A 22,855-nucleotide genomic window follows, 5' to 3' on the forward strand; every position below is an offset into this window, starting at 1 on the left:
TGCTGCTCCACCCGCTTCTCCGCCCGCTTTCGTCTTACCCACCTGATGGCAAAGGGGACCGATGATGCACTTTAATGAAAGAGAATGAAGAATAAATATAATGAATAAAAAAAGAATATATATATATATATATATATCATTCCGGGAGCTCTCTCTGCTTACTGGTTACCTCTGCCAGGGAGGTTTTTTCCACCCCTGTCAGTTTGATGGTTGGTTTATTTGGACGGATTACCACATAACTTGGTGGAAGGGTGTGGTTTGAGTCAGGGAAGAACCCATACAAATTTGTTGTGGATCCATTACCTTATAAAATAGGGCGTTTTTCAACATTATAATGACTGATATTTATGAGTGTGTGCAATTTGCGGCAGATTAAAACTGAGGCCCTGCTGTGCCCCAGAATCTCAGCTCAGTAATAAATGTCTGTGAGTAAATGTTGTTGACCCCTACCGATAATTCAGAAAATGACTCTTTGTGGTACGGCGTCTGATGACAGTTGTGATTTTTCAGTGCTCTGTGGACTGTTATTTCCACCCACTAGCCATTTGCCTGCTCAAGGATAATAGGCAGTTTTACCAGCAAGTCAGCAACAAGTGAGTCTGGACCAGAGGCTTTAATAGGTGGAAAGTATCCAGACTGCAACTTTAATAGATGACAGTAATACTTCAATATTGGCTGGTTTTGAAAAACAGATTATTATCTTTAAAAAATGGAGAAAAAGACAAAGGTGAACTCACAGTTTAAAGGCACGCTCACACTCCTCTCGGCTGTGAAGGAGGTAACTATCGTCCTCCTCCAGCTTCTTCAGCTCCACCAGCTGCTTCTCTTTCTGCTGCTGCTCCTGCTTCCTCTGCAGCCACAGCTTGAACGCCTCCTCCGAGTCGCCCTGTGAGGAGTCCTTCTGGGTGAAGAAATCAAAAACAAGACAGTGACAACGTGGGATGTCTTTGTGCAATGTTTTAAAATGGATCTCGTTATTTTCTGTGACTGAGGTTTGGGTTTTTGTAGGTTTCTCTTTATGATAACTCAGCACGGATATCCACCTCTCTTCCTCTGGTTATAATTAATAAACTATTGTCAGCGCTTAATTTATTGACTTCTTTCTCTGCAAAGTTTTTTTCAGTATCAATATTTCTATTCATGTTGATATGCTAAAGAAAAGCTTTGCTCCTATCGGTGATAGATGTGCCAGCTCGGGTAACTCAATGCTGCCTCCTGTCATACTTTCACAGAGCAGGGTCAGGGACCTGCTCAGATCTCAGTCTGCAGAAAGTAGAAGCGATGAAACAAAGACACAGGGTAATGAATAAAAATGAGAGGAAATGGAATCAGTCGGCCCAGTGGTGTTTCTTACCTGCCCCTCACTGATCCTTCTCAAAGTCGTCCTCATACTCCTCCTGGGACTTACAAACCACCTCACTCATACTGGGACTAGATCAGAGACACATCTGAAGGACTGGTTGTCACACCAGGGCGGCTGTGGCTGAGGGGTAGAGTGGTCGTCCTCCAACCTGAAGGTCGGCGGTTCGATCCCCAGTCTGAACCATCTGCATGCCGAAGTGTCCTTGGGCAAGATGCTGAACCCTGAATGGCCTCCATAGAATAACAGCATGGGTGAATGTGAAACTGTACTGTAAAGCGCTTTGAGTGGTCATCATCAGACTAGAAAAGCGCTATATATACAAATCCATTTACCAGTTACCATATACACCATCTGCTGGAGCTGCAAGTAAAAAATATCAATCAAGAGCTAGATCAACCAGCCAGAATATAAAGGATCATGATGCCGTGAATGGCTGAACACTACAACTCCCGTGTTGCCTCTGTCACTTTCCAGGTAAGACACGCCCCCGGACTTGAAGCCTGACAGGGCGCGAAGATGTGCACCTGCATTCATGAGATCAACACAACCGACCCACAAGTGCAGTGTTATGACCGGCATTTTTGACTGAAGTGTTTACCTGCACGGTCACAGCCGTGTTTGACCTCTTTGACCCCTCTCGCCTTCTGCCTGTCTCCAGACTGAGGAACCATGGCTGCAGCCCCCCCCACTCAGAAGGACAGACTCCGCTCAGGGGGAGTTTTCTCCCCTCAAGCACTTTGTCGAGGCCAAGAAGACGATCGTCGAAGTGTTTCAACAGCTACTCTTTTATGTGAAAGAGACCTCAGACTTTGTAGAAGGTGAGTGGTTTGATCTGTGTGGTGTTTGTTTGCCAGGCCCGTCAGCATCCGACAGGCAGCTCTCGCTGTGTGTCTGGATGATGATGATGGTGGAGGTTGTTGTGTTTGTTCAACAGAAACTTATGGGGACAAAGCTTTGGACATTAACATTGAGGATCAGAAGTTGGAGATCCAGGCGTATGCTGACAAACTTGCCATCATTAAGGACGTGTTGGCCCGCAGACACATGAAAGTGGCCTTTTTTGGCAGGTAAATGCTTTTTGGATATGATTCTAAAACTGTCTTTTTAATAGGAATTCCATTTATATACAGTCCACTTGTGTTAGTTAAACCAGTCCCTCCAAACGTCAAGGTAGCTGTTTTGCTTTCACTTTTATTTTCCATTATTTTACTAGTGTAATGGAGGTGACACGGTTTCTTCCACTTAATCACTTTCTATTGTTAAAACTCGTTCTGCTGCATAGTTTAATCTGATGTTAACCGAGCCGTGTTGTAAATCAGAGGGTGCGACTGAGAGATTTCATACATATAACTAGAAAGGTACAAACTAACACAGGGAAACAGCCGACTATGCAGGCAGTAAAATGCATTGAGAACATATTACTGGTATTTTACTGTCTGTAGCTGGATTTTTTTTTTTTTTACTATCAAACAAGAACATTATAACTTAGTCCTGATCAATGGTTCATGATTATTATTGTAAGTAAAGATAATCTCTGACTGTTTTGTATGCTCATAGGACAAGTAATGGTAAAAGCACAGTGGTCAACGCCATGCTGAGGGACCGCGTGCTGCCCAGCGGTATTGGCCACACCACTAACTGCTTCCTGAGTGTGGAGGGCATAAATGAAGACAAGGCTTACCTCAAGACAGAGGGCTCTGATGAGGAGAAGAGCATCAAGGTGACTATGATTTAGATTTTAAAAATGTAAATACCTAGTACAACATGTTCTCAGCCACTGAAAACTACAGGACCCCTTATTTAGGCTTGTTGAGGACTTGTTGTTGTACTTACAGTCACAAGTCTGAGGATACAAACTGACAAGGTTTATTACTCACCAGGCTCGTATCTTAATTCTGATTCCTCAAAATGTTGAATTAAAAGCTTTAGTAATGGTATTTATTTGTTTTTGAGAGAACATAGTAAACACGTATGACTCTAGCCACTTCTACTTGAACCTGCTGTCATATATGATGCGTGACGGCTGTGCATGATGTTTACCGCGGTGTCAGGTATCTGACATGAGAGCCCGATGTGGGAGACGCTGCTCTCTCTTCACTTCTCTCTCTCTTCCACTGAACTGAAACAGGTTGACATGGGTTCAGTAGAAGCTGTTGAATCCTGCTTTTGATGTCAAGCGTTTCTTCTTTCAGTCAGTGCTTCACTGTCCATACTGTTAGAAATTAATGTCTGTTTTATTGTGAAATCAACTACTACTAAAGTCGTCATTACATTTTCTGTAAAATCTCAGTGGATACTGGTAGTGTATTATTTTTGTAAAAAGTATTGTTATTATTGATTTATTATTTTACAAATTCTCTTTTCAGTGATGAAAATAAAATAGTTTAGTGGATAAGGCTATAAATATCTTCACTATCAAAACTGCTATTTTAAACACTGAAAACAAACCAAAATCAAAGTTGTGCCAAAAAGACAGATTAATCAATATTGAATAGTGGCAAAAAGGTTATTGCTGTAACAATTTGTAATTCATGACTTCAAGAGTAATCTAAAGCTACTAGTTTATAATGTTAGTCATTACATTAACCTCTGTGACGGCGTTCCGTGTCCACCCCCTCTGCAGACAGTAAACCAGCTGGCTCACGCTCTCCACATGGACGAGAGTCTGGACGCAGGCTGTCTCTTACGCGTCTTCTGGCCAAAAACCAAGTGTGCTCTGCTTCGAGATGACCTGGTGCTTGTAGACAGGTAACAGAATGCATCATTAGTGTCCAGATTTGCATTTTACTTCACATAATATGAAGATGTCATGCATTCCAACTCTCTATTGAACTTATTTTACACCTTTTAGCCCCGGGACAGATGTCACAACACAACTGGACAGCTGGATTGACAAGTTCTGTCTTGATGCTGATGTGTTCGTGCTGGTGGCCAACTCTGAATCCACTCTCATGAACACGGTAATGGGATTGAAGTACTGAAATATGACCACTCATATACTGTTACTAATTATACTATTTAATCATAGCAAGCGAAGTAAGTTTTCAGTTTTGTGACTTATGTGAACTAAAGTAACCGTTTACATGTGACCATTGTGGACGTGTTCTCTGCTGAGCTGATTACAGAGCAGGGAATGTGGAGCCTGTGTCTGTCTCACACCTCCACTCTTGTTACTGTCTGTTGAGGCATTCATGCAAAGTCAATCACAGAGCTCTTTAACCTGGTGGCTTCTCTTATAGGCAAACACACATTCCCCTCTGGGTGATTTAATAGAAATAAAACTCCAGGCATAATGTAAGATAGCCTGAATTCTGTCTGGTTGAAGAAACAATTAATATTTGTATCCATGTTGTGATGCCAACTTCACCAAATTAATTTAATGTTCCTGGATAATACCATCCCTGGATGAACATCCAATGTATGGTTGATTCAAATACATATAATGCTGTCTGGAGTGAATTAAGTGTGGGTACCGAACATCAACAATAAATTATGTAAAAACTAACATATTTCGATTTAATTGAAATATTTCAACTTGTTAAATAGAAAATAAGAAAAATGTTGGTATAAAATAATGATTTTATCGCTATCAGTAATATCCCTGACATCATGTTTCCATCTCTTTTTGCTCTTCCCCCGTCTAGGAAAAGCACTTTTTCCACAAAGTTAATGAACGTCTGTCAAAGCCGAACATCTTCATTCTCAACAACCGTTGGGACGCCTCAGCAAATGAACCGGAGTACATGGAGGATGTGAGTCAACCCTTTGTCTCCGCCTCATTTCAGAAACAAACCTTTTATTTTTTAATAAAAATGTTTTACATGTGTCATAATTTTTTAAAAGGAATGTGTTGTTTTTATACTTTGTTTGAACTGAACACATTCAATTTAAATATATATATTAATGAACATTTATCTTTATTATTTTATTTTTTCTAATATATGATTTCCATGAGGTTAAATTACAAACACCGATGCCTCTCTAAGAAAGTGAGTCTCTTGCTCCAGGTGAGGAAGCAGCACACAGACCGGTGTGTCAACTTCCTTGTGGAGGAGTTGAAGGTTGTGGACCGGGAGCAGGCACCCGACCGCATTTTCTTTGTCTCCGCAAAAGAGGTGCTGAACTCCCGCATGCAACGTGCACAGGGCATGCCGGAATTAGGTGAGGGAAACAGAAAGGTGATAATGTGTGTGTAGGGCTTGAATCTTTGTTTATATATAATTTATAAACAGGAAAGTCAAATTATGGCTCTAAAAAATGTCTGTTATCTTTTACACTTTTTAATTGGTGTAATGGATAGAAAATTACACACGCTTTTGCATTGCAACAGATAATGATAATGATACAGTAATTTCAGTAATAGAAAATGAGCCAAAAGTAATTAGAAATGTGTATTATATGTATATTTTGTTTGGTTAGTTTGCAGTGACGGCAAGTACTTGCATATTCATTTCATTCAATAGGTGGCGCTCTGGCTGAGGGCTTCCAGGAGAGACTGAAGGAGTTCCAATGCTTTGAGAGGAAGTTTGAGGTGTGTTTGAATCCCAAAGGAGACAGAGCTGCAGGAAAATTACACAATAATTTGTTCAATGTAAATGGATTAGATTTGATAAAAACACTGATACTGTTACAGTTTTTCACAATTGTTAATACCCGTTTTTCAAAACAATAACGGCTTTCTCAAAAATGCACACAGAAAACTTAAAACCTCACACACAAAATCTTAAACCTGACACTCCCTTTGCAAGATGGCTCTTTGCCATCAAATCTCTTCACTGTTCACAAAATGGAACTCGTGTTTTCATTTGGTACACCCAGCCATATTTTCAAATGACACACACATACCATTTATTGAGTACACACAACTAAGCATTTGCTTGCACACTTCCAAGCATTTACAGCACACTGAAGTGCAAAATTGAAAACACAATCATCGAAATGGAACACACCATATGAATGACAATCACGCCATTTCACCTTTTGTAAACTGTCTCAGTGTAGGCCTACTTTTTTCATAGTCAAACATAAAACAGCACACAAATATGTAGCAAAAAAAGGTTTATTTCAGTACACACAGAGAACAGTACAGTACTGACACAGACAGCATGAGAATGCAAGTTACAGTATGGACACAGAGAGGTCAACACAGTGGGCTACAGTGAGACACTGTAGAAAAGGAACAATATTGGATTACAGGAACAATACATGCATGTGTCAGTGCTGAATGTTTGGTACTAACAAGCACAAACTCTCGCCGTAACTCCTTGATGCGTCTATCTATCTAATGTTCTGTTCGAATGGGACCCTGTACACATGTTTCATCCACATGGCATTTCTATGAAGAATACGGTCCAATGTAGAGGAACTGACGGTATGGACGTTTCTAAAGGCCAATTTATGCTTTTGCGTATTTTGTAAAACGGATAGATAAGACCGCCCTATCCGTCGTGGAACGCCCTCTCCGAGCGTGTCGGAGAGCTTTTCGTACACGTCTGATTTTTCTGACTCTCCGTCTTCATGTTGGAGACCCGACGGACAGCTCTTGGCTGTGATTGGTCCGCGAACGACATCATTTCCGTATGACGTCATTTCCGTACGACGTCAATACTGTTCGACGTCATTTCCGCCCTCAAACGTCCTGCTTGACAGCTAACCCAAACACAACTATGATTCTACGATTAATGTGACTTTTGTGTTAATCCAGCGGAGTTGTCCGGCTGACGGTGGCTCGTTCGAGCACTGACGGCATGTGTGCACGCTCACAGACGGTTAGAACGAGCTTTCAAAACGGCGCTAGCGGGCTAGGCTAGCCACCATGCTCACTGCGGTGGTAACAGTGCAAGAACCCGCCGTCACGACTTTAATTCCACTTCTATCATGACACTGTTTCTATAATACCGTCAGGTTAGAAGCAAACACTGGATAGTAGTAGTTAGTGCCGGGACTCCCTGCTGACTGTGTGTGGAAGCTGGGGGGGAAAGCTAGCTGGGAGGGGAGCTAGCTAGCTACATGTAGCCTCAAGCAGATTCAAGCTGTGGAATCAGCAACACAGTTCGGAAACAAGACCGGAGAACCGCCGCGCTAAGAAACGATAACATCAGCAGCTTGACCCGCTGGGTGTCACTTTATTTGGTTCTGTTAGTTGCCATGGTTCAGTGTGTGGGGACGAGCCGATAGATATAAACAGACACACGTGGACTTCTTCTTCCCAAATGGGGTAGGCTTCTCTGAGCTCGTCTTCCGTTGCGCCACCTATGGGTTTGGCGGTGAATTTTTTTCGACGTACAGTGGTCGGATTAGTAAAAATCAAAAAGACCATTGCCCACCGTGGAGCCCTCTCCGAGAAACGGAGAACGTAGAAGTATATAAGAGCCTTAAATGTAGCATGGTCAGCAAGGATCTTTGTTTTTATTTGTCTGAGTGTGATAGAGTTGTTCTCAAGAACCATATCTACAATTTCAGTGTCCTGTCCGGCTGTGAAAATGCGTGTTCTTCCTCCATGGTGTGGTTCTCTTTCAGTCCTGCAAAATATAAATACTGTGAGCACACTGTATTCTATTCTATTCCATTGTTCATCAAACAAAACAGAGGCTGAAGACACTTTTATGCTGCAGTCCTGATTGCAAATTGCTCAACAGACCTGAATGTTTAGAGATTTGAGTATTTGTGTGTTGTAGGTTGATGCTTTGATATTTTACTTGAGAAGTGTGTGCAACAGCTGAACATTGTGTGTAGTGTTTTTACAACAAGGTGATGTGTAATTGAAATCAGAGTGTAAAGAAGGAAAGTCAGAGTCTAATGAGATAAGGGAGTGTGAAGTAGTGCCAAACTGGGTCAAGCTAATGGTACATGAAGTGAATGTTGTGCAAATTGTGCTGAATTTTTGCTTTTTGTGTGTTAACAACTGAGAAAAACTGTTAATACAGTACCAGAAAGACGTCTCAGCGGGTTCAAGCCTGAGGTGTGAAGTCGAGTCAAAAACAGCAGGTTGCACAATTGACCAGGCTCAGCTGAAAGAAGTTCACTCAGGTTGATGCCTGGTCAATGCTGGTTGGTGTGAGTTACTACAGGACAGAGTAGAGGATGGTATTTCTAATTCATTCAGTTCAAGCTCTGTTCTGTTTGAGGTTATTTTGCATTCAAAGACATTAGCTGCAGGAGTTAGTCTCCTAGCAGTGACCACTCACCTGACCAGTCAACCGCTGGCACATTAACTACTCGTGAGGTTTCACCATTAACCGCACAGTTTCCGGCCGGCCGCCCCACAGGCCATGTAGACCTGTCACTGTGCCTTTTCCATCAACCTGCGTCTTCATTGCTGAAGTCTAGATTCACTTCGGCGAGACATCCGTTTGCTTTTGTTCCATTTTGATTTTGTTCTGTCTGAACTGTACCACCTGTTGAGTTTTCTTTGTGTTTCTGTGTTTTGTTGCTTTTAACTTGGAGAAACTAAATTTGTCCCTACGACATTTGAGTTAAGAACCTAAATGATCATTGACTTTAGTGGCTTCTGTTTTTAAAGGAAAAAAAATTAAGTTTTTTCTGTCATTTACTTTCTTGGTTGTATTCTTTTTATATGTTTTGGATTTTTACTGTGGCGCCACCAACACATTACTGTGACCTTAAAAACAGATTGTGGGCTGTGGGACTCAAGACGCACACCCTGCTGCTCTCATTTTCCCTCCTGAGTTTCCTTTTCTTTTCTTCTCCTGAGTTAAAAGTAGCAGGTGTCTGTCTTGTCCTGTTTGTCCCCGGTGGTGTGTGATGCACGCACCCGGCCCAGCCGCAGCCCCTGTAACTGTCACAGTAACTTGTGTGTTATGGCCTCGCAGGAGTGTATCTCGCAGTCAGCAGTGAAAACAAAGTTTGAGCAGCACACTATCAGGGCCAAGAAGATCACAGAAAAAGTCCAGAGCATCATGGACGACATCAACATCAAGGCAGAGGAGAAAAGGTGAGTATCCACCCATATGGATTTTTTTTTTGTAGTCAGGAGCGTGTTGTTAGAGATGAATTGCTAATGCTAATCTGATTTCAATGATAATGTCAAACTGATATTGTCTTCTCGTCAACGCCATGAAGGGCTTGTTGAGGTAAACTATGAATCTGGGGTACAATTATGGATTCAACAAAACATTAGTCACTACTGTGAATTTAACTTTTGTGGTAAAAGATACTCGATTTTATAACTGTCAGTGGATTTCTCTCAAATGCTTTTTCTTACGGTGGTCCATGTGTATCTTTACCTTACTGTGTTTATTATTTTTTTCTAAATTGTTCAGCTGCTGGTTTGTATTTGTGACATTTCTTCCTGTTGGTGGGGCGGGGCTTCAGGGTGGCGGCGCTGAAGGACCGAGAGTATCAGATTGACCGACTGGAGTTTGTCAAGAATCAACTCATCCTGCTGATTTCTGACATCAAGACAAAGATTAAAGCCATAAGTGAAGAAGTGGAAACCAAGGTAACATAGGTGACAACTGGTTTGAGAGTCTCTAACCCTCTGACGTGCACATGTCAGTACTGTGTTTGAACGTGTGGCTCTAGAGTTGTGCAGCCTTTTATAAAGCCTTTTTTCCACATCCCCACTAGAATGTGATTGCAACGCACAATGTTGTTACACACACACAGTAGATGTTCTATCAGAAACAACCAGTCTGTGGTGTATCTTCAGCTTGTTTGAGCTACTAAGTGCTGCTAGCGATACTCAGAAGGCTGCTCCTGTGCTGTGGGAGACTCATGACTCTGACCAGGGGCGGCTCCTGGCATAGGCGAAGTAGGCGGTTGCCTAGGGCGCAAAATGCCGAGAGGGCGGCACAAGGGACTGATTTATCATGACGTGACACATGCAATATAAACCAAAACATTCACATCACAACATCATCTTCTAAACCCGTGGACGCACCGGAGATAGAAGCGCAGCGAGGCGCCACGAAAGCTGTCCGCTTCCTTTCCGCGCCCATGTTAAATAATTGGGCTGTTCGCACCGGCAGCGTTGTGCCGGGAAGCTGCGGGCAGCGCCGCGGCCGGCTCGCGATCTGCAGCGAGGGTTCCGGGGTCTGTTCTATTTTTTTCGCTCGCTGCGAGCAAATCGGGCCGGAAAACACACTGAAAATTGATATATTTCAAACGATCTATCATGTCATTACAGATATGATGTCGGAAATGGCAACAGTGTTGTAAGTGCTGTTGTGGCGATCTCAGGGTATTCTGCTGTGACTTTAATCCAGGACACCGGCAGAGTTGTTTTCTCAAACATACTTTAAGGGCCGCCGTCATTTGCGATCTCGGGCAGCTGATCTTTTTCTTAAACAGACCTGCTGGATTCACCTGGTTTGTTGACAAATGGGTCCGACAAATACCGTGCTGGTTTGTGGTCAGCGAAAAAGTGACGTGACCGAGACGAGCGTCTTGACATGCATAAAGCATGAGTCATAACGCAGAGGATCCGGTAATTTTTCAAAATAAAACGGTTTTATTTTGAAAAACTACCGGATAATAGATAAAACAGAAAACATGTAAAATGTTTATTCTTTCTGTGCGGCCCGGTACCAAATGACCCACAAATGGGCCTGTTGCCCTGTTGATTACAATAAATAGGTCTAAAAAATATATGTATTGTGTTTGACTGTTCAGTACTGTTCATATTCATTACATTTAAAAAGCAGACATAAAGGTAACTTAAAAGTTACTTTCCCTAGTAACTAATTACTTTTGATATACAGTAACTGGTGGGGTAAATCAATTACTTTTAAAAGAAGTGACTAGTAACTGTTACTAATTACTAATTTTCAGTAACTTGCCAAACACTGCTTAATCCACACATTTGTCAGTTGTGTCTAAACAGACAGAAACACACAAGCACATACTCTCTTTTGTGTGTGTGTGTGGGGAGGCGTGTTAGACTGTGGTAAGAGTTGAAGATGAGTCAAAAAAGGATTAAATTATCAGGTGCACGATTCAGAAAGCGCAGCAAAGTAGGGGAGGAGAAGAAAGAACAATTTAGAGGTAGAATCACCCCAATTCATCATTAATGTTTATTTTTGTCGACATGACATGATATGCTGTCAGTACAGCTGAGTTCAGACTTTTTTATATTTTTATTATATATTTTTATTATTTTTTATAGCTTACAATTTTGTCTGCCTGTGTGTGCATCTGTATACAGTCCAAAAGTTCTTGGGGATGCATGACAATTTGCGTGTGTATGTTGGGGGGGGCGCCATTCTGAAACCCCGCCTAGGGCGCCAACATTGCCAGGGCCGGCCCTGACTCTGACTGTGGTTTATCCAGGTGTCCGGTGCAATGGGGGAGGAAATCTGCCGTCTCCATGTGATCGTAGATGAGTTCCACTCCGACTTCCAGCCCTCACCTCAAATCCTCAAAATCTACAAGTCTGTAAGTAGCCGCCCTGGTTAATTTGTCACCTTTCCTGGTTCATCCTCTGCTCTCTTTCATTGACTGTGTTCCATGTGATCTCTGATCCCTGTTGCTGTTGACAGGAGCTGCTGGCTCATGTGGAGGAGGGAATGGGCAAGAACCTGGCCAACCGCTGCTCCGACGCCGTGAATGCATCTGTCCAGGTTCCTCAGAAAGAAATGATAGGTAATTTAACTGCAACAAAATCCTTGTTGTCAGTTCAATTCACGCTCATATTACTGAGGTAAGCCTTTAGTCTCAGTGCTTCTGTGCCAGTAGAAGGGAATAATCTTTGCTGAATGGACAGATGGGTTAAATCCTCATATGTGAAAGGCAAACTCTGGAAAATCTCCAGGCCTTTTCCGGATTGCATATCTGAAAATGGCTTAAGCTTCCAGTGGAGGGTCTGCAGTGGTGTGGGAAAAATCAGTTACTTGTTTACACTGAGTCATTCACCTCGTCATGATCCAAGTGAAATGAACAGAAACCACTAGTAGAGGATTTGAGCTTCCTCCTGCTTAAAAATACTGGTTCAAAAATAAACTGCAGAAGGCAAATATCTGAAATATCTATACACTGTTATATTTACCCTCCTCACTGAATGCCATCATCACAGACCCCATCCTGCTACAAATGCGTCACTGTTACACTGATGTTGCAAAGGTGTTAATGTGCCCTCTGATGAAAAGGCTTCAGCTGCTGTTGTGAAATTGTGGTGTGATATTTTATTGTTGTTTGATCCCTCAAACAACAACACTGTGTTCTATCAATGTGTGTTGTTACCTGTGTATCATTACACGTTTAAAATACAAACTAAGCTACAGAAGTTCCAGTGATTCCTGTTTGTCTAAATCTCTTTCTCCTCTCTCCAGAGAGCATGATCTCTCTGCTCCCCTCGACGGCCCAGAGCCAAATCAACATGCTGGTTCCCAGCAGGAAGTTTGACCTATGTTACGACCTTAACTGCGCCACACTCTGCAGCGACTTCCAGGAGAACATTGAGTTTCAGTTTACGTTGGACTGGACAGCGTTGGTCCACCTCTTCCTGGGATCTGTCAATGCACTGAGAGCCCTCAGACGGATGAATCGGAACCTACAGGTACGGAGGGTGACTTCAGAATAGAGTTGGTTACTTGGGCTTCGAGGCTGAGGAAGAATTAAACTTCCTGGTGACACTACACAGAAGATGTGTCAGATTTCTAAACTCAGCATCTTATCCCTCAGGGCTCTCGACCAGTACTGCCCGTGGCCCTGACTCCTTCCTCAGGACCGCCCTCCATAGCATCGCAAGCAAACCAGGAGACAGCCCTGATGACCCAGGAGGACCTGACGGTAGCCGTGGCAACAACTGTGTCCTCCCTCACCTCCTGCGTTCTCATAGTTCAAGGAGTGGTATGTGGTTTCCTTAGTTGTTTTTGTACATGGTGGACGCAAACACTTGACATTGAAAACCATCCATGTTAATCCACGTGTTTTAACCTGTGAGTGCATACTCAGCCTCTGTCTGTCGGTTTTCCCTAAGGTATGGAGAACAGTCGGCTGGATGCCGATTGCCATCTCGTCCTCGCTGTACGGCTTGATGTACCTGTACCAGAGACTCACCTGGACGACAAAGGCAAAGGAGCGCACGCTGAAGCGCCAGTTTGTGGACTACGCTACAGAGAAGCTGCAGCTTTTTGTCAGCTTCACTAGTAGCAGCTGCAGCCGCCAGGTCCAAAAGTAAGTCCTGATGCTGCATCTGCAGTTCATTTAGGTAGTCCTGTATTTAATAAGTAAAATGATACCACTGGTCCAATTTAAGATTATTTTTGGACAATTCTTTCAGTCTACTATTCCTTTTACATACAGCATCACAAAAATGTTTTAGGTTACGTTACTGTAACGAAGAGAACTTCGTTCCCTGGAGCTGGAGATGGGGTGGGGGAATATTGCACCATACACTTTAATAATTGCACAGGCGTTGGTAAACAGTGCACTTTATTGGTATATTTGCACACTTAAAAAACAGTTAACCGTTATTGATTGGTGTTACATTTGTTGTCCTTTGTGGGTCTGTGCTGGTGGGTTCTGTGGTGGCCACATGCACCTTCAAAGAGAGGGACATGAGTTAAGGTGCAATAGTGTGTGTTTGTGTGTGTAATGTTACTCACCAGTTCTCTTGTCTCCAGGGTGTTCGGGTAAAAGGCCTCCCCAGCAAACACGCACCATATTTATAGTTCCGGGGCCATCCAAGTGGTGATTAGTGTGGGTGTGGGAGGATTGTTTGTGGGTATGTAGTAGAATGATGGGGATAGTGATAAACAGGGGGGTGTTGTCAAGGGGAGAGCCTCGCGGCATGGGGAATGGTTTCTCCCTCCTTAATTAGGCCCCTATATAAGGGGCCATTTTGTTGTCAGACTGGGGTTGTGTTGCTGCATGAGGTGGAGGACCTGTGCCAGGTGCCTGAGAGACACAATAAACTGGTCATCCTAACAATTACAAATACTATTTTTTTCTGAACCCTTCCTCAATTTCCTGGTTGATAAGATTCTGACAAAGCCTGACTCTGCACAGCCATGTCCCCACCCAGCCTTCCCCTCTGTTGTGGGGCTAAATAAATAACCAGTGCAACACTGTGCCCTCTTTGTTGCCAGGGAGATGACTTCGTCCTTTACTCGGCTCTGTCAGCAGGTGGAGCAAACGCAAAAAGAGCTGGAGGCAGAAATCCGCCAACTGACAGTCAAGATAGATCAGCTGGAGACTGTCCAGAGCCACTCGAAGAGCCTGCGGTTTGTGCAGCTCCTTCTCTTGTTGGGGGGGGGGGGGGGGGGGGGGGGTAGAAGTGGAGAGAGAGTGGATGACTGTCTGGTAAACAGGAAAAATTAATGTACTAGATATGATTCCATATAACAATCAACAAATTCTCCATCCACACTCGGGTCAGACTAACAGGATCTGCCTCAGTAGTTGGAGTTTCTTCCAAAGCTTATATATTATACTCTAGTACGTCCAGCAGAACTCCACCCGACTTCCTCCTGACTGGATGACCAACAGCTGTCAAAGAAAGAGCAGTTCTGAAAATAAATAAAACAAACTGCATGATTTACTTGACGTGTTTGTTTCCTCTGCAGACACAAAGCCACAGACCTGGAGAGGCAGCTGGAGGTGTTCACGAGCACGTACCTGCAGCTTCCGCAGTGAAGATGCTCCTCTTCATCGCTCCACACTTGGTTTCGAGAAGAGCCAGTCATTCCTCATTCAGGCGCCACCTCATCGCCCCTGGTCCTCCCCATCAGCCCCCCTACACCAGTAATCCTCTGGGCCGTGGTGCTGACAAGTTTGATTGATTAATCGTTCATTAATCATTCATCGGGCAACAGTTTTTCAAAAGTCAAGACATGGCCCTTTTTTTTGTTTAATTTGTAAAATATGTTAACTTGACTGTTTAGGACTAAGTTCACTTCCTTTTTCATATATTAAATTACATTTTACAACATTTAAGAAGGTTAGAAATCAAATGGATTCGATCACAAAATTTACCTTGGAATTATGGTTCAAATTACGTAGACATAATAAGGCGGAGAAGGACGCAAATTCATTGAAATGGGTGGCATTAGATAGCAGCTTTTAACCAGCTGGGCCAGGTGGGGGATTCGGACAGTGGGCGGATAAGGGCATTACGGCATGGTGCATGCTGGTGGATAAGGGGAAGATAATGAGTTTTCAAGACTTGAAAACGACATATAGCCTGGATTGGCGGGAATTTTACAAATATTTACAGATACGGGATTATTATGGGAAACGGATTGGACAGGAGCTCTCTCTAGAAGTGAACAAGGTGGTACAAGTAATGATTGATACATATAAAGGGAAACGGGTCAGGACTATAACTACATTATATAAGGCGTTGATGGATGGCAAAAACACAACAGGGTATATAAAAGAAAAATAGGAAAGAGAATTTGACATGGAAATATCAGAAGATGAATGGGATAAGATGTGGGAAAAACATAAAACAACAACCTGTTCCCGAGCCTGGAGAGTTTTCCTGGAAAAATCTGATACGGATCTTTATCACACCTAAAGTATCAAATAACTCTTCTGAAACAAGAAAGTCATGTTGGAGGAATTGTGGGTCATCTGAGGCCAACCATGCCCATATATTCTGGAATTGTCACAAAATAATAGGGTTTTGGGGAATGGTCCATAGGATAACTGCTAGCTGACGTAGCTGATGTATGTATGTATGTACACAGAGAATGATGTTCATGATGGGGACCTGTATCTATTCAAGATACTCATGGTTGCAGGTAAAAAGGCCATTACAAGGAAATGGGGGACGGAAGATCTTCCCACTCAGAACCATTGGGTGGACACAGTGGGGGAAATAAATATTATGGAAAGACTGACACACAGGCTACGGCTGACAGGACCACAAATGGACAGTAAATGGAGGAAGTGGACTCTATGGCAGTTGACACAGACTTGACATGACAGCAGGTTTTTCATTTTTCGTTTTTTGTTTCGAGTTGTCGATGCTGTTGATGACTTGTACTGTTGTACTTATTGTTGAATAAAAAGAAAATGGTAAAAAGAATAATTACATTTTACACTTGTTCTAATGTGGTTTATAAAATGCTCCATTGTTGGATATAAAATACAGTTCAGCTTTTTGTTTAAAAACACAAAACGTGAGTTATTTTAAGTTTTTTTTCTGGACTTAAATGACAGAATCGTCAGTGTCAAAATGACGTGTTAACAGTAAAAGTAGCTGCTGGTCCAGAACTATTCTAAGAAGCAACAGGTATGTAAATAAGTGGACTGTGTGTGTATAGTGTCAATTCCATCCTCGAAAGCTTCTTGAATGAAATGTCTCCGATGTACATTTTTCACCACTACCTACATGTAGATAAAGAGAACCAGGATTTGTACTCTTGGTTAAAAGCTTTTTTTTATTGGTTACAATAACTCATGGCAACAAATCAGTATAACCAAGCAACTGTACAAATACAAAAAAAAAGTCTGGTGTGAAAAAGACTATAAAAATTATTCCATAACAAGTGATTATAATTTCACACGATACCACTGTAAGAGAAGTATCATGGCACCAAGTCCCTGGTCTTTACTGGCTTAAAACATGAAACAATAAATTAAAAGAAAATCAAAAAAAGAAAAAGTCAGAACAGTGGGTTGTAGAGTCAAAGGGCAGTGCATTATTATATTGTGAGGTGTCCAAAGATTTTTTTTCCCTACAATATTGACAATTTATGCAGTAAAACTTAAAACTATATATATTTTTCCATATTCAGCTGTTAAATCAAAGGATTATGTAAATAGTCTTTTAAAATACTGCCTGAACCTGTGCAGCAAAGACAACTTCACATCTCATCTTTCACGTTAAACGTTGGCACTGTGGGCGACTCGCTAAAAATCACCTAAAACACTACAGCCAGACACGCTTTAAAGTTCTGAGGATTAAAACAAGTCACAGATTCAGGTTGTGGTGCTTCAGACCTTAAATGCATTAAAGTGTTGACACAAGTTGCAACGTCAGACAGCTCCAGATCAGTGGAGGAGTGATGGGTCTGAACCAGGTCAATACAACACTCGTGTGATTTTAAACAAAGCCAAGCACCTCTTTTTTTTGATGAATGAGTCTACTGCACTGCTTAAGATGAGTGAACTGCACAGGCACAAAGTGTTACTATCCCAGGTTCCAGCTGTTAATACTGCTGAAATACACACACGCACACACACACGCACACAGCGAGGACATGGCTGAATATCACTGTCCGTATGCAGACGATCCCCTTGTTTACCTGGTAAGGGCTATGGTCATTTTTTTTTTAAAGTTCACACAGTTAATGACGGAATCTGAAAGTAAAACTACAGAGACTTCAGAGGAATAGTTGAACACAATGGGAGATTGACTTTTTGGCATTGATGAGGTGAGTAATGCTTTCCTGTAAACCATGCTACTGACTAGCTTAGCTCAGTTTAGCACAAAGTCATGAGTCGTTTGAGAAATCAACGTACAAATATTTAATTGTGAGGCCAAAAGTTGGTCAGAGTTTTTCTTCCCAATGTCGCGTAGAAGTGAAACGAATTTCACATAATTAAAATCTTCTTACATTTAATCTTACAACACTAATTCTTCACAGATATATACGAGAGTTGTCAGGATCTCATCAAGCAGACAGTTCACTAGACGAAAAGCAGAATTACTGTCACAGGAAAACTCTTGGGACACAGCTAATCCCCTGCATTTACCTACGGTTTCCATAACGTGACATCCGCGTTCGCCAGTGACATTAACTTACGCCGGGTTTACACCGGGCGCTGAAGCATCGCATAAGCGCAGCGCCAAGCCTTAAATAACAGCTGACTCCCATCCACTCCTATGTTAATCCTTTGTGCTGGTCCCACCAGAAACTGAAGGGCCGCGCTGCGCCAAGGCTGCCTCGCGGCGTGCAGCGATCGTTTCGACGTCGAGTCTATTTTTTGCGCTTGACGCGAGCGTATCTCTCCAGGAAACACACTGAAAAATTATTTTAAACAATATTGATGACATATTTTATATGATATAAATGATCAAATATGCATCCCATAGTTTGTATTCCCCTTCCTGGAGTTTTAATTTTACCAATTACCAACATGTATTTTCTGTTGTGTGCCCTCTCAGGATTCCCTCTGGTACAGACGGCTGGATGGAGTACGTTCCCCTCTCGGACAAGAGGAACCTCTCTTTTGTTGTTCAGCAGCCACTCAAAGAAGGTTAGATCTCCAATGCATCCAGAGCCCAATGGGAATTTGAGTGCTTATGTGCTTTTATGTAACTCCTCTGTGGCCAGTATGATTGCGGTAACACGTTGCTGCTCTGTGATCTGTGTAGGTGGCCCCTTGGTGTACGACAGCGTGCAGCTGGTGCAGAACTCTGCGGCCTTGAATGGGACCCAGCGGGTGCTGCTGGATCATGTTATATCTGAGGATGAGTGTGCGGAGCTCACACACCTGGCACATGTGAGGCCATTACACAATCTAAATGAAATGAGAGCTTTAAATCACTGCAACTGTCAGGAAAAACAATCAATCCTACTCTGCAGTTTTCTTAATACCTCTTCATTTAGGAAAATTACACTTGGCTTCCGATGAATAATTGTTTGAGCCTGTTCGTACAGATACGCTCAGTGTTTGAATTTGTATGTGTAACTGTTTTCTCGTCTCTCAGGCTGTCACCATGGCAGGAGACGGTTACAGAGGGAAGATGTCTCCACACACTCCCAACGAGAAATTCGAAGGAGCTACTGTTTTCAAAACCCTACAGGTACAATAACTACTGAAAGGAAAGTTTGTTTGACTTGTGTCACTCAGTAGAGCGTATACCTACGTTCAGTAATCCTCTTAAATTCTATCGAAACGCAGCAAATGTACCTAGAAAAACTGTGAAAATATCAATTGTCAGTAATGGCAGTATATGTGAGAACGCATATTGTGTATCTAAGAATTCTAGTTGTAACCATAATCCCCTTTCAGCTGTCAACACGATCCATGTTAATTCATTCTTAAATATAAATTATATATTATCTAAGCACATTTTGGGCCTGTGGTTGATCCTAAGTTGAGGAAAAGTTTTGAATCTAAACCTTAGAAGTCGAAATTCCACTGAGCTGATCGTGTTTACCACCTCTGGAGCTTTATCTTAGACAGTATTCAGTAAAATGTCTCCACTGTGCACGTGTTCTCTCCCTGGTTCATAGTTTGAGTGCATCTTACAGTCTCCTGTTGTTTCCTCGTCCCTGCAGTACGGCTACGAGGGCAGAGTGCCGATGAAAAGCGCTCGCCTCTTCTACAACATTAGCGAGCGAGCGAGACGCATCACAGAGTCCTACTTCCTGCTCAACTCCACGCTGCACTTCTCCTACACACACCTAGTGTGCCGCACGGCCATCACAGGTCTCACACACTCACACACACACCCAAACACACATGTACTGTCACTTGATATCATGACTTAAACTGATAATCCTGTCAAGGGTTAAAGAGCTAAACTGTAGACTGAGCTCAAATAAATTAAATTGAATAATAACAGTGAAAAGCATTTGGGAATCAGAGACTCTACACACCATCAGAGTTGATTGAAGAAACTTTCTTGCATCATGTACGAAAGGGTAGTGGTAGATTTAATATCCAGGAAGGAAAACATTTAATGTAAAATAATATCTCCTGTGTTCATTCATTATGTCATTTCCTGTGAAGATGCTTTTTGTGTTTATGCTTTTTTTGCGTCCTTTGTGTGTTTTTGCTCTCAGGCCAACAAGACCACAGAAACGACCTGAGCCATCCCATCCATGCTGACAACTGTCTGCTGGACCCTGAGGCCAATGAGTGCTGGAAGGAACCACCGGCCTACACCTACAGAGACTACAGGTACGGTGTCAGGCTACTGAGGTCAATACACAGGACAGAAATAAGTCTGTTTCCATGCTGCTGTGCTCAGTTATATATGGCTGTTTAATCCCCCCACTCACTGTTGGGTCTGATCTGACCTTTACTTTTCTTTTGTTTTCAGTGCACTGTTATATCTAAATGGAAATTTTGAAGGAGGGGAGTTCATATTCACAGAGATGGATGCCAAAACAGTCACAGTGAGTAATGATCTTTACTGCAAAATGAAATGTTCTGTGTTAGTCAGAGGTTTGATACTCAGTGGGAGCAGCCTTGATGAATGTATTTCCATATATCACTTGTTCTTTTTTACAGATATTATGATATAATGTTTTTTTCACTTACGATTCGACTCTCCACGGTATAGGACAAACCAATTGACCAAAATCAGTGAAACCTATAACTAGAATGGAACAAAATAATCTCTGTCAAGACCCAAAAGTTCATCAATGTCCATCAATTATTTCCTGGAAAAACATGAAAAAGTTAAATAAAACTATGTCGCGATGTCAAAGAAAGCAACAACAAAAAATCCTGGATCCGCCCATATTCACTGACCCATATTACATCCTTCCACCAAGTTTCATTGTAATCCATAAAGTTATTTTTGTCCAACATGGTGGAAACATGACCTCCTTGGCAGAGCTAATAATGAAGTTCCTGTGTACTAATGAGAGATTACAACAACCCTGCTCCCTCTCTTCCATCCTCTCCAGGCCTCAGTGAAGCCCATGTGCGGCAGGATGGTGGGTTTCTCGTCAGGGGGGGAGAACCCTCACGGTGTGAAGGCCATCACCAGTGGGCAGAGGTGTGCTGTGGCCCTGTGGTTCACTCTGGATCCACTCTTCAGAGAACTGGTAAGGGCTTGTTGTTTTTTGGCAGCCATATTGTCTCTGAGTAATAATCATCCACATTTCGATTCCCATCACAGGTCAAATAAAACATATAGAAGTTATTTTGCATTAAACATCTGTTATTATCTCAATTACTTTCTTGATTTCTTTAGGAAATTTCTCTTTTTCTTACTTAATTTCCTAAAACATCCAGGGCAACAGCTATTCAGAATCTCAATCATCTAGACCAGACAGTTTTAAACTTTATTACCATGTGTAAGAATATTTTAAGAATCTTTAAAATCAGTTTTCAGATTAATGTAATTTGTTTTATCTTGTGCTTTGTACTGTCCATAATTCATCTTTGCCATTGATTCCCAAACATTTCTGTGTCTGCACTGTTTTAAACAGTTTTCTGTGTTTTTTGGCCCTGCTTGTATTTTAATCATTTTATTGAATTTGCTGCCCTACAGATGAGATGCTGTATCTCCATGGGAGATTCCTGTTTAAATAAAGAATAAAGAATAATAATAATAATAAGAAAAATAAATAATAGAAACAAGTATTTAAATAATCTCAGCCTTTTCTTTTAAAATGATAAACTCATTATATTTCCTTCAAACTTAAATAAGAGGCCATAGATTCTCTGTGTGCCCAAATGAAATTCTGATCTTATGTGTGAACACTTTATTCCAAATGGAATTGTCTAATTTGAATTCACACATGCTCTAATTTAAGCTTAATTTTCTTTGATAAGTAAGGTCTTAATTTCAGTATTGTTATCTTGATCATATTCCTCTGTTGTTCTGATGAGCCTCCATCTCATTTCTTCTTCATCTCCCCCAGGAAAGACTCCAGGCAGATGAGGTGATCCAGGCACTGGACACACAGTCTGTGGGGGGTCAGGGCCTCAACATCAACCCTAAAGATGAACTGTAGAAACAGAGGAGCTGCCCCCACCTCCCAAAATCAAATCATTCTATATATTTTAACTATTTATTGAATGACTTTTGGATCAGATCATTTCTATTTTTGTACTGTTTGAAGTGCAAGATCAATAATGTTGTCGTTTTATCTTATTTGTGTCGTCAGACGTATTTTTTTTGTTCATGTTCTCTATGCACACCAGTACTTGAGATTACATTTGGGATTTTGTCTTTCTTCAGCCTTGAGTAAAGAGAGAGTCCGATTCACTTAGTTCATTGTTTTCATACCTGTAGAGTTTGTGATGTTGACTGTTTCTTTTGAGGACTGCTCGTACCTGGAAGTCTCACTGTGAAGAAGCCACAGAGAAAAGTGGCACTCGACTGTTTGTTTTGTTCTGGGTTGTTCTTATTCTTATTCTGGACAATTATTTCAGTGGGTTTTTATTCAAAAACACTATGTACAGTTCTTGAAAGTAATTAATTTGAGTTGTCAGTTGTCCAAAAATAATATTAGATTTTTGTACTAATGGTACTTTTACATAGTTATTTTATTTTTTCTGTGCCAGTAATAATTATTATTTTCAAAAGTAGGCAGCGCACTGTTTTTTTATAAATCTCAAATAGCACTCATTCAAAAGAAACAAAGAGATATTTTTTAATATGCTGAATATTTAATGGTCATGCACTCTGTCTTCTGTGTGTTGAGTCAGAAACTGAAGATGTTGTCTGTTCTACTTTGTCCACTGTCTCCTCTTGTTTTTCCTTCCTGGGCACACAGAGAGGATACAGGTTTACATGTTCACTGACTGAGGACATGATCTGCGTGTCCGTGTTTATGTTTAACTTTAATTTATGTGTTTTTAATAAGAGACAGCTTCTGTCTACTTTTAATA

General features: G+C 41.7%; 2 protein-coding genes across 2 annotated transcripts; both read left to right on the forward strand.

Moving 5' to 3' along the window:
- Positions 1–1,792: 1,792 nt before the first annotated feature.
- Positions 1,793–15,035, forward strand: LOC133011174 (mitofusin-1-like). Its single transcript, XM_061078880.1, has 18 exons — positions 1,793–1,837; positions 2,022–2,181; positions 2,298–2,430; positions 2,921–3,083; positions 3,987–4,111; positions 4,215–4,323; positions 5,008–5,115; positions 5,371–5,524; positions 5,827–5,894; positions 9,196–9,317; positions 9,698–9,824; positions 11,654–11,758; positions 11,863–11,965; positions 12,652–12,878; positions 13,004–13,171; positions 13,302–13,498; positions 14,413–14,547; positions 14,890–15,035. Exons 1-18 carry the CDS (start codon positions 1,793–1,795, stop codon positions 14,957–14,959), a joined length of 2,319 nt encoding a protein of 772 aa, XP_060934863.1. The 3' UTR covers positions 14,960–15,035.
- On the forward strand, positions 14,962–22,096 carry LOC133011175 (prolyl 3-hydroxylase 2-like). Its single transcript, XM_061078881.1, has 9 exons — positions 14,962–15,095; positions 18,441–18,532; positions 18,651–18,778; positions 18,987–19,082; positions 19,561–19,711; positions 20,068–20,185; positions 20,328–20,403; positions 20,920–21,060; positions 21,883–22,096. Exons 1-9 carry the CDS (start codon positions 14,962–14,964, stop codon positions 21,973–21,975), a joined length of 1,029 nt encoding a protein of 342 aa, XP_060934864.1. The 3' UTR covers positions 21,976–22,096.
- The last annotated feature ends 759 nt before the right edge of the window (positions 22,097–22,855 follow it).

The sequence above is a fragment of the Limanda limanda genome, chromosome 9 (assembly GCF_963576545.1).
Source record: "Limanda limanda chromosome 9, fLimLim1.1, whole genome shotgun sequence".
Taxonomy (NCBI): domain Eukaryota; kingdom Metazoa; phylum Chordata; class Actinopteri; order Pleuronectiformes; family Pleuronectidae; genus Limanda; species Limanda limanda.